The sequence below is a fragment of the Oryza glaberrima genome, chromosome 1 (genome assembly GCF_000147395.1).
Source record: "Oryza glaberrima chromosome 1, OglaRS2, whole genome shotgun sequence".
Lineage (NCBI taxonomy): Eukaryota > Viridiplantae > Streptophyta > Magnoliopsida > Poales > Poaceae > Oryza > Oryza glaberrima.
Window position 1 is genome coordinate 21,051,991 of NC_068326.1, and position 15,625 is coordinate 21,067,615.

Below are 15,625 nucleotides of genomic sequence, written 5' to 3' on the forward strand. Positions count from 1 at the left end.
GTTTGAATCACCATTTTACATACTATTTAAATTTAAATTATCATAAACCACTTAATTTACTTAATCTGATGTTATCTAGCTATCTTACACGTTATTTTTTTTATTGTTATCATACTAAATTCCTGCAGCAATGCATGGGGTTTTACCTAGTAGACTTGAATAATTGTGATCACCTTAAGTTAGGCTGGATTCTTTGTTATTCTCTACGGTGTATTCTATTCATTTGGATTTACACTGTCTTCTTGAGTGTTACTATGTAATAATTGGCTGTAGCTCTTTTGAGTAAAGGCCGGGATATTATATTCCATTTTTTTAAAAAAATGTGGTACAAGGACAACAGGTTTCGTTGTTTTCTGCTAAGATTATCATGTCCCTTTTTATGCTGTAGGACAATAGGAGACATTTGGCATCCCTTATCTTGTGTATTCTTAGGAATTGGTATGTTCACAAAACTTTAAGGATGAAACTGGGTGTTAATCACCCGAAGATTAATGCATACGTTTCTTCGACTTGCACATAGGATCGATATGTATAAGTTTAATTTGGTCACATATAATAACGAGAAACAAAAAACCAAGATTACTAATCCTGGGAAAAAGAAAAAAATGATCGCAATTCAGTAATTAATCCACTAAGTCTCTGCAGTAATCCATCTATCTATTACTAGAAAAAATGCCCGTGCATTGCAACGGAAGAAAAAAAAACTTATCTCAACTTCTTAAAAAATTGAAAACGTTACCGTCGTCCGTAATAACGAAAAAGGGAAAAAACATTAAAACAAAAAAAGGAAAGTCCGATTCAATTTGCTTCCGTCGTCCGTGAAAATTTTCGTCTGTAATATCAATTTTTCGTCCGTAAATCCGATGGAAATCCAATCGGACAATCCAAACAAAGAGAAAAGGAACGGGAAAAATAATAAAAAACGCACAACTCTTGTCTCAATCTTGCGGGAAGCCGTCGACACCGCTAAATCCACCCGTGGGAAGTTGCCGTGGCCGCTGGATCCGCCTGCGGGAAGCCGCCAACGCCACTGGATCCAGCCAGCGGAAGCCGACGCTGTCGCTTGCAGTGGGGGGAGGGCACCACCGCCGCTCGCGGTGGGGAAGGACGACGCCGCTGTCGCACGCGGTATGAGAGGGTGCCTCCACCGTCGCTCACGCGTCGTCGTAGCTCGCTCGTCACCGGGAGAGGGGTTTGGGAGAGAGAAGAAGAGAATGTGATGTCGTCTGTAAAAAAAAAGCAACAAAAAACATGCTAAGAAAAAACTGTCAGAAAGAAATGTGTCATTTTTAAAAAATGGTTAGAGAAAACCGCGCATGAAAAAAACACCGTTTATAAAAAACAAGACGCTCCGAAAAAAACTATAAAAAACACCATTTATAAAAAAAAACTAGATTGAAAAAAATCATATTCAACGCAAGAAAAAACTGTTGTTTCTAAAAAAAGGTTCAAGAAAACCGTTTGACTCAACACGAGAAAAAAGAACCACCATTTCTAAAACAAGATTAGAGAAAACCGTCCGACTCAACACGAGAGAAAAAAATGTCGTTTATAACAAGAACCGCTCCGAAAAACCATCTGACTTAACGCGAGATAAAATTGATGGACACTTGGGTTGGATAGGATCCATCGATTTTTTTTCCATCTCCTACACGGTTTTTGTTTCCTCATCTATTCTCCGACCTTGCACGTCTCTGTATGTAGTTATCAGACTATTTTTTGTTAAGTATAGCTACTATTCTTGATAACATATGATATGAAAATAATACTAAAAAATAAACATATTTTTAATTGTTATTTAGAGAAGAGTGCACAGTGACTCTATTTTGTGTAGACTTGACTAGTGGCGAAGCCAGGACAAAAATTCACCTATGGCGAACTTACTACGGACTAAGTACTAGTCTAGTAATCTAGTTTGTATAAGAAAACACACATACATAATAAAATAATGGTACAATGCATTAATTAACATATAGATATTGTAAAATAATGATAATAAGTGGATATTTGGATGATTATAGTATATAAAGAAGCACTAACCAATCTGGGTAGCTTTTGAAATTGGGTGCAGTCGGCGTCGGCGATTATTATATGGCTCTTCCTCTTCCATGGCGCAATCTGGGTAGCTACAGATATTACGAGCTAGTTTAGCATTACTACTCGTAACAACTGATTGTCTGATTCAACAGGATATAGTTGCTAATGTGTGAGAGATCGATGGAACCAACTGGTGTATCGGAGTGATTACCGTGGCGGCGTCCGGCGGTGTCCCGGCAGGAGACGATTCGACTGTCGACGAGAGGAGGCGATCAGCCGATGCGATGAGGCGATGAACTGAAACTGAAGCGACGCGGCGACGGCGGCAACAAGCGATTGCGATTCCCAGTCAGACTCCCGGCTGTCCGCCTCCTAGTATTCTTGGGCGGTTGGGCCAATGGGCCTGCTTCGTTGTCCACATCGGCAGCAAACAAAGGCCCAGCAAAGTAGCAAACATCAGCGCACAAAGAAACGAAACGTTTCTGCCCGCTGCTCGCCCCGCAGCGGAGTTAAGGCAGCGGCACACCATTACCACAGGCAACGACCGTAACTAGACCTACTGAGCATCATTGTCTTCATTACTCTCCTGGTAGTAAGCGTAGAGATCCTTCGAAGCTTCATCTCCGACCTCTGATTAAGTTTGTATATTGCAAGGGTGAGTACCAACCGTACTCAGCAAGCCACCACAGCAACAATGCACATGATAGAGTGTATTCAAGGAATAGCTGTGGTTCTTTTGCGTAGAGCAAGTTTTACAATTCTTTTCACAAGCCTAAGACCTAGCATAGACTGATCAAATTTTAGCCACTGGAGTTGACTATGCGAGGCAATGTAAGATTTAATTGATTCTATTATTGGTTGTAAGGATGAGATTAAAATAGTATTTGTTTATTTGTGCTTGCTTAGATTGTTTCCTATAGGATACCCTGATCTTGAAGTGTTAGCCGTTCTGATGTTCGTGAACTTGGACATGCTGTACATACTTTGTTGGTTGATCTCATTGCTCAACATCAATTAATGACTGAAAACTGCCATGTCAAATTGCCCATTATTTTAGAAAAGAAAATATGAGTCACCTCTCATACAAGAGACAACCTTCACACAAACCCTAAGAAAAAAGAGATGGAAGAAAGATGAGATTGGATAAACAAATAAAATAAAATCATTTGGGTTAGCATGCTAAGAGGTAGTATAGATATGGTGTATTATATATATCACATCTTATTTTATATGGATAAAATTAGATGTGGCAACTACCCCTAGTATAAAACTTGCCCTTATGTTGGCGTGAGCATTGTGTAACCCGTGCATCCTATTTAGAGTTCTTTATGTTGATATTTTTTATTCCTAAATTTATTTTCTAGATTCTTTTCTCCTTAATCATTCCAATTATCATCGATTGAAAGAGGGCAAATTTATATAATTTCAAGGCACCAGATAGATACCACTCTACCCAGTTGGGAAGCTTCTAGAATCTATTAGAGGAGATGTTTTCTTTTCTCTAATTTTTTCTCTTATATAATCTCTAGATTTATCTCAAAGTATTGATTGATTAATTGATTAATTGATGATTGGCTCATCTCATCACTCTTGCACTAGTTAATTAATGCCTGAAAAATACCATGTCAAATTGCCCATCATTTTAGGAGTAGCATGCTTTCCATGCTTCAGTGGTTCAGTGAATATAACCTGCTGGTTGACAGCATGATTGGATCCTGTCTCTTTTTTGGACCATCCCATGTTGCATCACACTTGTGAAAACTCCAGATACCACCAGAAATATCCGTATCATCTGACCTGGTACTGATAACATAGTTAAGCAATCATATGAAAATCCTGTGCCTTTTCCTTTTCTCCTTGACAGATATGGGTGCCCTGATATTGAGAAAATCGAGAGTTTCAATAAACTCTACAAGCAGAAACTGGATGAGATAATCGAACAAGGCGAAATACCCCTGGACCTGGAAATCGAGGCAAGTCACCGAATCAAATTTCTTACTCACATTCCTGATTAGTTGCATCTGCATTTCAGAGCAACTTACTGAGAACCGATTTGCTCATTTCAGGTCTCATCACCAGGAGCAGAGCGACTTCTAGAGGTGCCCGAGGATCTGGATCGTTTCAAAGATATGGCCATCAGAGTGCAATACCTTGTTGAAGGCGACGACCTTGTCCTGAAGCAGATCCTGCGGAAGAATGGCATCTTCTTGCTCAAGTCTGTTGACATTCAGGCAGAACATTGCATCAGGAAGCTTGGCAGATGTCAAGGAGAACCGAGCTGCAGCTGGGAAAGGAAGGTCATTGAACAGGAAACAAAGGGATTGGAGGCTGCAAACTTCGTTTAAAGCGGTGAAGAAGGCAACCCTATACTTGGACTAAAATACGATGGCATATGTTTGGATAGCAGTGGTTTAGAACCAACTCCAGTATTAGTTTAAATTGGGACGAAATCTCACATACTCTCTGATATACTTGCAATGCTGGCAAAGGATGTTCAGTTCTGTAGTTAGATTAGGGTCTACTTGATTTGTGGAACTGAATGAATTTTCTGGAGGCAAATTTCGTTGTAAGGCACCGTTATCTCTGAGTTACATTCTGAGCAGAACACAGAATAGGATGGCAGATGTACGTTCTATGGAATCACTCATTTTGGGTACTGAATTTTTCTCTACTATTCTCTTCTGGAGAGTGATGAATTCTCTGCAGTTGACTGCATCTAAAAGCTGTTCTCATGCAAGTGTTCATGATTTATTTATTTATTATTCATCAGTGCATTGTTGTGCATGTTTGTTCTCTCAGTCCTCACAGTCTTACACTAAGCTCCACGCTTAGTTACTCCTCTTGTTGAGAAACCTTGCTGGGCTGAACGGCGAGAGATCGATGATGCTGGCACTGCCGTTGAGGATGAGCTCCGCGAGCGCAGCGCCGGTGGCCGGAGCGTTGAGGATTCCCCACCCGCCGTGCCCGGTGGCGACGTAGCAACCCTTCACCCCAGGCATCTCTCCGATCACCGGCAATTCGTCACTGGTGCACGGCATGTAGCAAGCCTGCTCCGCCACCACCTCCGCGCCTTCCTCCCTCTTCAGCTGGCTGGACACCCTCCCGGCGATCTCGTGCAGCGCCGCGATCGAGTCCGGATCACCGGTGATCGTCGCCGGATCATTGGGCACCTCTTCGTCCTTGGTTATCCCACAAATGTACACCTCCCCCTGGTGCAACACATAATTCAATATATTAATGGTGGCTAGTTAGTTCACATGGATCGATTGAGCATTTGAGATTAAGGGGCAGTGGCAATGGCGGTGCACCGGTGGGCCGCGGGTAGATCTCCGGGGCGAGCATCTTGGCGCCGGGCTCCGGTTGGTAGCTGAGGAACAGCGCGTGCGGCGTCATCTTGTCGGGCTCACGCGGCTGGAGCACGACGCTGTGCCCCTTGAGCCCGGACACGTCGAACACCTCCCTGACCATCTCGAACCCCCGACCATGGCCCGAGCGCGAGCACCACGGCGTCGGCGTCCACCACGCCGCGGCCCTTGACCTCGACCCCGATGACGCGGCCGTCCCGGACGACGACGCGCTTCACCTCGCCGATGACCACCTCGGCGTCAGACGCGGTGAGGACGGCCTTGGTAAAGGAACCCGGGTGAACCTGCGCGGTGGTGTCCGCTGTCGCGAGCTCCCGTGGCGGCGCGGCGGACGCGGCCGGGTCGACCCAATGAGAGAGCTTCGGGTGCGGCGCCGGAGAGGCGGCGGCGGCGAGGTCCGGGTGGGTGGGGACTGGGGTGCCGTGTGGCAATTTATAAGGAAATATTCTAATTGAAATGGCTATACTGCCCCTGTCCGTTTGGCTTGCATATATGGACGCGGCTTGCCTTGCTCCCTCCTCCCATCCGTACTCCCGCATACGTGGCAGCATCTGCTCCGTTCCTAGCTTTTTTCCGTTGGCCCACACCTGAAGTACGATCCCTGTAAATCCCGTGAATCCCGTTCCACCAAACAGGAAAAGAAAAAAAAGCGGACATTTTTCTTCCTCTCCAGCTACTTCCTCTTCCAGACTCCTTTATCCCCTTGCTGTTTCCCATTGAGCTCCACATACACCCATTAGTTGCCAGGGAAGATAAATCTAATCCTCATAGTTGATGCGTCAGAGGCGGCCCAAACGAGAACCGCGCCCTGGCCGAGCCAGCGGCGGTCTCCCTAAACAAGTCGACGATAAACAAGAGCTCGATCGGTGGCGCCCTCAAGCTATGGAGCGACGGTGGTAGTGCGTGGACGAGTTGGCGAGCTGGTCGGTCGGGGTGGACGCGCGGGAAGGCACGCTGGGCGTCGTCGAGGCATGCAGCGGCCGGAGACGACGTTGCTACTGCTGGTAGTCCTGCAAGTGAGCAGTACACTAGCATGGATGTGTTATACCTACTGCACTGCAAGTTCGCTGCTGAGTAAAATCCGAGGTTAAACGAGAGAATTGCAAAGAACACGAGTAACTTATCTTACGTTTTAAGCGTCCGATGCATCAGGTATGTTGGAAACAATATCTGTCGTTCCTTAGTACTACTATTTTGGGGTGGATATTGGTGTCCTGATGGTGTATGATTAAGTGAAAAAAAAATTGTTGGGGATGATGCTTCTGTTGAAATAGAGTCTAGCGACTAATGTTGGCGTCAAGTGTAAATATTATCCATCCAAAACACATTCATATATAGCTATAATTAAATGGTTAGTTACCTAATGGATGATGATAACCCACCAATAATGACGGTATTCAACGAATCGTACTCTCAAGTATGGGACAACGGAAAAAAGCTACGAACGGGACAGATGCCGCCACGTATGCTGTAGTACGGATGGGAGCAGAACGAGGGAGCAGGCAAGCCGCGTCCGATTGGCTTTGGCCATTTGGTGGCAGCAAGGAGCTAGCTTACATTTTTGACATTTCAAGCTATATATATATATATATATATATATATATATATATATATATATATATATATATATATATATATATATATATATATATATATATATATATATATATATATATATATATATATATATATCTGTGTGTGTATCTAAATTTATTAACATCTATATGAATATGAGCAATGCTAGAAAGTCTTACATTATGAAACAGAGGGAGTATAAAAACTTTATAAGTGATTGCATAAATGCAACAACTTGTAAGATATGCACGATTTTGATACAATAAGTTAAGAAGTTATGCAACAACTTAATTATTTGGAGCACTTTTTTATACATATTTATTTTTTAAGTACTTATTTTGACAATATACTAACGTGGATTTGTATATAAGCATATTTATATTTTTATTATAATAACTAATAACTAAAAGTCAATTAAACTGGACGTAAAAATTATTATATTTCGGTTGAGATTTGGGAAGGTGAAGAAAAAAAAATCTTTAAAGTTAATTGGATGTAAATTGGATATGTAGTATAATTCTTAAAGATTAAATTCAATATTATAAGGTAATATCGGTAGGATTACTATATAATGGCATACTTATATATGCTTAGCTAAGTTGATGCACCAAAATACTAAATTATTAAGTTCTTGTACTAGAACACACCAACTTGTCAAGTTGTCGCACTCGAATGTTCAATTCTCAAGTTCTTGCACGATATCGCACCGACCCGCCAAATTTATGTATCGTGGGTGCAATTTACTCTTAAAAGTTTATATACCCGATTCAAATTTAAATTTGGATTTAAATATTTTATATATTGAATATTTCTATACATAAAGTTTATGCGTGCATTATTTTCCTCTTTTAGTAAGTTTATACACCTAAAGTTTACACATCTAATGTTTATCCACCTAAATTTTGTAGAGCAAATGTTTATAAGTCAAAAGTTTATATATTCGATTCAAATTCAAATTCAGATTCAAATATTATATATATATATAATATTTCTATACATAAAGTTTATGCGTGCAAAGTTTACGATATAAAGTCTATGCACATGAATGAAAGTATTAGATTTTTTTCTATTTTTTACTAACTTTGTTTTTTTTTTGAAATTTATGATGAAAGGAGAGAAGGGAGAAGAGTATGGGGGGAGGGCGGGTTGATCGCTGGGAACGATCACCCGCCCATTAGGGGCACTCGTATCTAGATATCTAATTACATGTGTTAATTAAGAACTTGCTTTGGGAAAAAAAACATCTTAGACCCCATGTCCCATGCACAAGGGTGGAACAATGTGGTGTTGTCCATATGTAAACTAAATAAGTAGATAAATTAGATAAAATATAATCTATACGACTACCATAAGATGATGGGTGAGTAGAGGATACCACTGAGGAATCAATGGACCGAGAATAATGGCAAATAGTACACACACACATATATATGATTGAGTGACGACATGACGTGTCAGTTATTCAAGGAGTTTTTTAATTATGAATAATGACAGAGACACCGTTAAGAAGGAGATTATGTACTTATTTGAATTTAAAAAATCAAATTAGACAAACCAAAAATTGTAAGCAGTTTTTATAAATTTTTACAAATTCTGGTGTTGTAAATCATATTGAACTTGTGGAACAAAACTATATTCTTGATATAACCAGACTACATGATAGAAATAAACTTTATTACAAAACACTTCAAAATTTGTAAGTAAACTACCCATACTAATTAAATTTATATACTTATGGTCTTATTTTAAACAAATATTGTTTCAATGAAAACAACCATGAGAAAACAAAAGAAATTAGCTTCAAACAATGTTGATATTTTACACTACCAAACAAAGTGATTGTGTAGATGATTTGTGTGCACCAAAACTCTTTAAAGTTCTTCAGAACTATGAAGAAAATATGAAGTTCTTGAACTTATATAGAGGAGAAACAAAATCCAACTTTTAATTTACCCTAAATTTGTTTGTCATATGCCTTCAAGGCATTCAATCACAAGAATTTTGACTTTCTTGATCTTGCAATTTTTGCTTGTAGCTATATTAGCATGGTATTTGTACAAATGATATGCTTGATAATTAGCTAGCGATAGTTTAATATTTACCCAATGCAAAAGTCGTATGAGCTTAATCCATCTTTTATTCAAGAGTTGATGAATATTTTTTTATATATGTTTTAAAAAAGGACCCCTGAATTATTTTTAAAGGGCATTGTTTAATTTATAGTTTGCTATTTATGAGACAATTTCTGAATAAAGTATAATCTTACCTTTCAATGATATAAATGCCCCCGCGTCGCATACGCGCAGGCTACTTTCCTAGTTAGTAATATAATAAGTCATCAGTAATAAAAGACCAACAAATTCAAACTGAATGTTGTTTTATACATAATGTGTCACTAGAACGGATACCCTCATCTCAATCGGGCGGTAAGCCCCATCTCAGTCGGGCATGGCGTCCGTCACAGGCTAGAAGTCACTGATGTGAAGAGTTATCTCAATCGGGCAAACGGCCGTCACGGATAATTCTATCTCAATCGGGCCCTAAGTAAAGCCCGTCACCGATAGCTTTGACCCAGACGACCAATCAAACTATAGCCCGTCACAGATGACCTATCTCAATCGGGCCACAACTAGCACCCATCACAGATGACCCTTATCTGTGATGGGCATTAACTATAGCCCGTCACAGATGAGTCATCTGTGACGGGCATTAACTATAGCATAAGTTAATGTCCGGGCATTAACTATAGCATAAGTTAATACCCGTCACAGATGAGTATAATCCAAAAATAAATAAATTTTATTTTTTGGCTAGCCCTCACTCGTGTGCACCCCACGTGGGAAGTTCAAACTTCCCGGTTGGATGCCCGTCACAGATGAGTCATATGTGACGGGCATTAACTATAGCATAAGTTACATCCCGAAATTGCTCTAGACCAAGCACACTTAACGTCAAAGTTCTTTGGAGATTGGCTTCCGGAAAAGTAGTTGTAACATGTTGGTATGAGTATTCTATTAATCCTATTATGCCCTAGGCCAGGATGTCAAATTGGAGTTATTAAATGATTTCAAATGGAAAAGTCACCAAAACCAAAGTTGTAGAACTCATCGAGGTGCAAAATTTTTATTTTGGTCATTTCTCCATATGACTCTATTTAAACAATTTGAAATTTGAAATTCAAAGTTTGAAAAGTTCAAATAGAATTTTAGATCAGTGAACGACTTCAATTGAAAAAGTCATCAACAACAAAGTTGTATAACTCATCAAAATCTATAACTTTTATTTTGGTCATTTTTCTATATAACATTTTTTGAACCGTTTGAATTTGAATTTGAAAATATGACAACTTCAAACAACATTTTCAAATACTAAATGATATCAACTGAAAAAGTCATCAACAACAAAGTTGAATAACTCGTCAAGATCTAAAACTTTTATTTTGGTCATTTCTTCATACGACAAAGTGATAGTAACATTGTTCACAAAATTGACATATCTCTTATCTGGTTTTATAAACTATAACACATATATGTAAAATTTATGAATAATATTACTAACATTTCGTCGGATGAAGAAATAACAAAAATAAAAGTTTTAGATCTCGATGAGTTATTCAACTTTGTTGTTGATGACTTTTTCAATTGAAATTATTTAGTATTTGAAAATATTGTTTGAAGTTGTCATATTTTTAAATTCAAATTCAAACTGTTCAAAAAAATGTTATATTGAAAAATGACCAAACTAAAAGTTATAAATATTGATAAGTTATACAACTTTGTTGTTGACATTTTTTCCATTTGAAATCATTTACTACCCGTAAAATTATTTTGACTCATAAAATGAATTATTATACTGCACTAAATTATTTTGCTATAGTCAACTTACAAATATAAACATTTCATATGAAAAATGGAAAAATAGTCATCGGTGACGGACTTTAGTTAATGTCCGATAGAGATTAAGTATATAGACCGTCACTGATGAGTCATCTGTGACGGGCCTAGTTGTTATCTCAAACAGGCCTCAAGTTGGTGCACGTCACAGATGATGGTCTTTGTGACAGGCCACAACTTGAGGCCCGTTTGAGATATGGAATGTTATCTCAATCGGGCCTAAAGTTGTGGCCCGTCACTGATAGGTGTCATCCATGACGGGCTTAAGTTTTATGCCCATCTAACATGTCCGTGCGACCATATCTCAATCGGGCACTTTTCGGCCCAATTGAGATGACTTCCTTGTGACAGTCCGCTATTTCTAAGCATATTAGAGCCCGTCACAGATTGAAGGATCTGTACTAGTGTGTGTACGCACGGTCCCCAATTCAATACATATAGAATTGTTTTTTGAACGAAAGTACGTATAGAATTCATCCATAGGAGTAGGCATGCATATGCTGATATGCCAGGTTTACAGATAGATCACTTGACAATTACCGTGCATATGCCATCTATACAATAGTTAATTTGCAGCAATGAGACGTCGCCCTGGCTGTATTTACTCTGTAAATTCTTTGATCTCAAATTAATCATATGTATAATTTAGGTATGATGTGTGATCAGTTGTTCTTGTCGTCGACCGCCGACGACGACCCGTCGGCGCCGGGGGGACACGGCGGCTTCGGGAATGGTATAGGCCACCAGGGCTGTGGCGGCCCTGGCTTCGGCTTCGGCCCGGGCTTCGGCGGCTTCGGCTTCGGCTTCGGCCCTGGCTTTGGAGGCTTCGGCTTTGGCCCAGGCTTGGGAGGCTTAGGCTTCGGTCCAGGCTTGGGTTTTGGTGGGCTCGGCTTGGGCTTGGGCTTGGGCCCAGGCTTCGGGCCGTGGTGGAAGCATTTATCGCCGCACTTCTTGTAGCACTGCACCTTCGCGGAGCTATCTGCAGATGCACACAAGAAAAAGCAGCACATGATGAACAGATTTAAACTTAATTACTACAGAGCTATATATATGTGTGTGTGTGAGAGAGAGAGATTAAGGCTTGAATTATCGTTGCGAAGTGTTAGTTTATTACGTACATGGTGGCAGCTTCGCGCACCAGTCGTCGACGCACTTGTGGTAGCAAACGGCCGGCACGTCCTTGAAGCAGTTGCCGAGGCACTGCTTCTTGCACTTGTAGTCATCGTCGAGCCCGACGGCGGCGGCGCCGGCGGTGGCGTTGGCCTTGGCATTGGCCTTGTCGTCGTCGTCGTCGTCGTGGCGGTGACAGCACTTGCTCATGCAGGAGGAGTAGCACTTCCAGTCCGTGTGGCCGTCGTCGACGTCCGCCGCTGCAGCCTCGCCGGAGCTTGATGAGCTCAGGCTGCCGTCAGGAGGCCAGGACTAATCGACACAAGAATTCAGATACAATTAATCAGTAAATTTGGTCTTAATGTGGACAGCCAATTAATTTGTCGGGGTGTCGGTACGTACCTTGGCACCAAAGTAGCCTCGGCCATGCGCGCTCGCCGCGGCGAAGAGCGGCGCCGCCGCCACGGCGAGGAGGAGGACGGCGACCGCCGCCGCTCTGGAGGCCATCGCCGCAGCTAGCTAGCTGCTCGCTCGGTGAGGTGTGAACGGGTTGGCTTTGCTTCGGTGAGGAGAGCGCGGTATATATAGCCGCCCGCATTAGCGCTTGCATTGCACGCGCGCCGCGCCGGCGGCGAGGAGGAGGGGGTCACGCGTTCCGGGTGCGCGCGAGGGCGTGGGCGATGGCGAGGGCTCCGGGATTCGACGCCGTGCACGGAATGTTCGAAAACTGAATTCGTTTCGAGCGATCGGAGAGACAGAGAGGTGCAGCTGGGCATGCAGCTTGCGAATTCACGCTTTTGTTCGCGTCGCGGCGTCGCGCGGGGAACAGATTCGCGTGCGTCGCTCGCGCGGGTAATCGATCTCTCTTCGTGTCAGCTGATCAGTTCGAATCGATTAAATCCAGTTTGTTTTGATCTGTCATGATGAGAGAACACTTACACAAGAAAGCACCAAGCAGCCCATACAGAATCATTAAACATTTTTGTTTATGGTATTCGGTCTGACAGAAGTAGCTAGGGATCAAGGCAGTAATCCGTGTTCAAGTGACAGTAACTGGGCACTTAATTAGTTTTCCACCGTGTTGATTAATCCATGTCAGTACTTAGTAGATCAGCCGCATGGTAATTTGTATGGCAGATAATCAGCGAGAAACAAACGTCATAGTTGACTCAAGACAAGACTGTTAATTCGATTCGATCGAACGGCGGTATGTATATATACCTTGCGTAATTAATTGCGTTATTACAAATTGGAGCACAACTCCGACAATAATTTAGCCATCTCAAGAGTATTATTATACATGGATTTGTGTTAATATGTTGTGCATGGATTTGTGTTTTAACATCATATCGAGAATTAATTCGAGATGTTCGTCATGCTTAAGGCAATCCTGTTTGTCGCGGTCGAAATATTGAATCACACTGCCGCCGTAAGGCTGGTCGGCCGGCGGCGGCACCCGGCGGCGGCGTAGCTCTTGCCGCACGTGTCGCGGCACACGGCCATCATCTTGCTGCCCGGGTCGATCTGGCCGCACATGGACAGCGCGCACGCGTGCTCGCAGTCGCCGGCGCCGGAGAAGCGGCCGGCGGCGATGGCAATGGCGATGGCGCCGGCGCCGCACCGGCGGTAGCAGGAGAACTGGCAGAACCAGTACTCCTCGCGCTGCACGCACTGGTCGAAGCACGCGTGGAAGCAGGGCGGCATGATGCTGCTGCTGCTACCCACCGCCGCCGCTAATTCGTCACCGCCGGCGGCCGCGACCAGCAACGCCAGTACAGCCGCCGCCGCCGCCGATCCGGCTCCGGCTCCAGCGATGATCTCCCTTGTCACAGGCATTTAGGCAGCTAGCTTAGCGAGGACTGAAGATGATACGGCTGCGCCATGGATGGACGAAGCTATGAAAGAAAAGCGGAGGCGAGGCGGGGTGCGCGCGTGTAGCCGTGTAGGTCATGGTTTCGGTGTGACGCTGACCGCAGCACGCTTCTCTGATCCGGTTGGTCTCACGGCCCACGACAATACATTGGGGTGTAGTGGGCCGAACGGCCCAAAAAGGGGCCTGGTAACGGTAGTAGAACTGCGAATAAGTCCACTTGCCAATCCCTCAACTTTACGACGAGTTTAATTTACGTCCCTGAAATCGCAATACCAAAATTCTCCACCCCTTATCTTTGCAAAACTACTCAAGTTAAGTCTAAGGCAATATGATGTGCCAAGTTAAGTTAAGTTTTGTCTTATGTGGTATCCTAGTTAGCAAAAAGAAAAAAGAAAACATATAGAGCCCACGCGTAAGTAGACTTCCACCTCTCCCCACCTATCCCCTTTCTTGCCCATCTCTCCATCTCTCCCCTCTTTTCCCTAGCAGCTTGCCGGCATGGAGAAGATCGCAAGGGGGCTTAAGGCGGCTGACATACCCGGTGAGCCTATCGCGGGAGGCGGCAACAACTGAGGAGGTCAACGACCTCCCGAAGCCTAAGCTCCCTCAGCCCTGGTGGTGTCTCCGACACAGGTATGGTTTATTATTTAAGAACATACATCGATTACGGTTGATGTGCGTGAGCTTCACCCACGAGTTGTTGGTGCTGATGTTCCGGATGTGCAGTCTAGGGATAACGTCGTGCGCGGTGCTCTCCTTTCTCAACCAATTCTTCTGGTACCACCTGGAGCCGCACACCATCACTGCCATCTCCTTGCAGATTGCCGTTGTGCCGCTTGGTTGCCTCATGGCGGTGGTACTGTAGGAGCATGCCTTCTTCTGCGCGCGCGCGGCCGTTAGAGTTCACCCTCAACCCGGAGCCGCTCAATGTGAAAGAGCACGTGTTCATCTCCTTCTTTGCCAACTCTGGTGCCAGCACGGTGTACGCTACCTATGTCATCACCGCCATCCTCGTCTTCTATGGCAAGCACATCTCCTTCTTCGTCGTCTTATGCTCATATTCCACACACCTTTCTTGCTAGTTTCTACCATCCATGACAGATCAAAAGTGACTCTTTTTTTTTCTTATCATCTTCGACCATGGATCATTTGATCGACTCATGATTGTTTCATGTTGTTGCTTATATCATGTAAAGCGATCGAGCTTGTGGATGATTAGGTGCTTGGGTTCAGGTGGGTGGAAATATTTTGGCGGTATATGGTGGAGCAAGCGGCGATGTGGTGGCCGTCCAACCTCGTCATCACCATCGCTGCGCCTACACTCCTCTCCGCATCGTCGTCATTGCACAAATCTTTCACTGTCACTGCAACCTGACCAAGTGGGGCCGGACAACTGACACATGAGCAAAAACATGGGAAAATGAGGTCAATACTGCCATGGGATACAAGTTACACGGTTTTGTACCAAGGATGTCAAACAAACTTGACGTAAAGTTGAGGGATGAAAAGTGAACTTATTCCTTGAATTGCTGCTAGCTCGGCCAACATAGGCTGTTGGTTTGTGCGCCATACTAGCTTGTAGGCCGTAGGTGCCGCTCATACATGGCCCAGTAAAATGCAAAGTGACTGAAATATTTTACCTACATCTCTACTAGCTTAAAAGCCAACTCATCTTCCTTCCGTCCACTTCTTCTACGACGCTCTCAACATGCACCCACACATAGCGTATGTATGTAACCACCGAATACAATGTTTTATCCCTAATCACACTT

General features: G+C 43.2%; 2 protein-coding genes and 2 pseudogenes across 2 annotated transcripts; 1 reads left to right on the plus strand and 3 right to left on the minus strand.

The window, feature by feature from the left end:
- Positions 1 to 3,699: 3,699 nt before the first annotated feature.
- On the plus strand, positions 3,700 to 4,499 carry LOC127779683 (uncharacterized; annotated as a pseudogene).
- A 245-nt stretch (positions 4,500 to 4,744) lies between these two features.
- LOC127779763 (putative oxidoreductase TDA3) lies at positions 4,745 to 5,941 on the minus strand (annotated as a pseudogene).
- A 5,372-nt stretch (positions 5,942 to 11,313) lies between these two features.
- On the minus strand, positions 11,314 to 12,530 carry LOC127765629 (ENHANCER OF AG-4 protein 2-like). Its single transcript, XM_052290575.1, has 3 exons — positions 12,383 to 12,530; positions 11,989 to 12,292; positions 11,314 to 11,849 (listed from the first exon to the last, which is right to left on the minus strand). Exons 1-3 carry the CDS (start codon positions 12,485 to 12,487, stop codon positions 11,533 to 11,535), a joined length of 726 nt encoding a protein of 241 aa, XP_052146535.1. The 5' UTR covers positions 12,488 to 12,530; the 3' UTR covers positions 11,314 to 11,532.
- A 555-nt stretch (positions 12,531 to 13,085) lies between these two features.
- Positions 13,086 to 13,877, minus strand: LOC127765667 (uncharacterized). Its single transcript, XM_052290612.1, has one exon. It carries the CDS (start codon positions 13,814 to 13,816, stop codon positions 13,397 to 13,399), a length of 420 nt encoding a protein of 139 aa, XP_052146572.1. The 5' UTR covers positions 13,817 to 13,877; the 3' UTR covers positions 13,086 to 13,396.
- Positions 13,878 to 15,625: the final 1,748 nt, after the last annotated feature.

What these genes read in the sequence shown, in the direction of transcription:
- LOC127765629 (XM_052290575.1), bottom strand. Translation starts at nt 12,487, where the DNA reads ATGGCCTCCAGAGCGGCGGCGGTCGCCGTCCTCCTCCTCGCCGTGGCG. An exon ending in GAGGCTACTTTGGTGCCAAG is followed by an intron (nt 12,293 to 12,382) that starts GTACGTACCGAC and finishes TGTGTCGATTAG; the next exon opens with TCCTGGCCTCCTGACGGCAG. An exon ending in GTGCGCGAAGCTGCCACCAT is followed by an intron (nt 11,850 to 11,988) that starts GTACGTAATAAA and finishes GTGCATCTGCAG; the next exon opens with ATAGCTCCGCGAAGGTGCAG.
- LOC127765667 (XM_052290612.1), bottom strand. Translation starts at nt 13,816, where the DNA reads ATGCCTGTGACAAGGGAGATCATCGCTGGAGCCGGAGCCGGATCGGCG.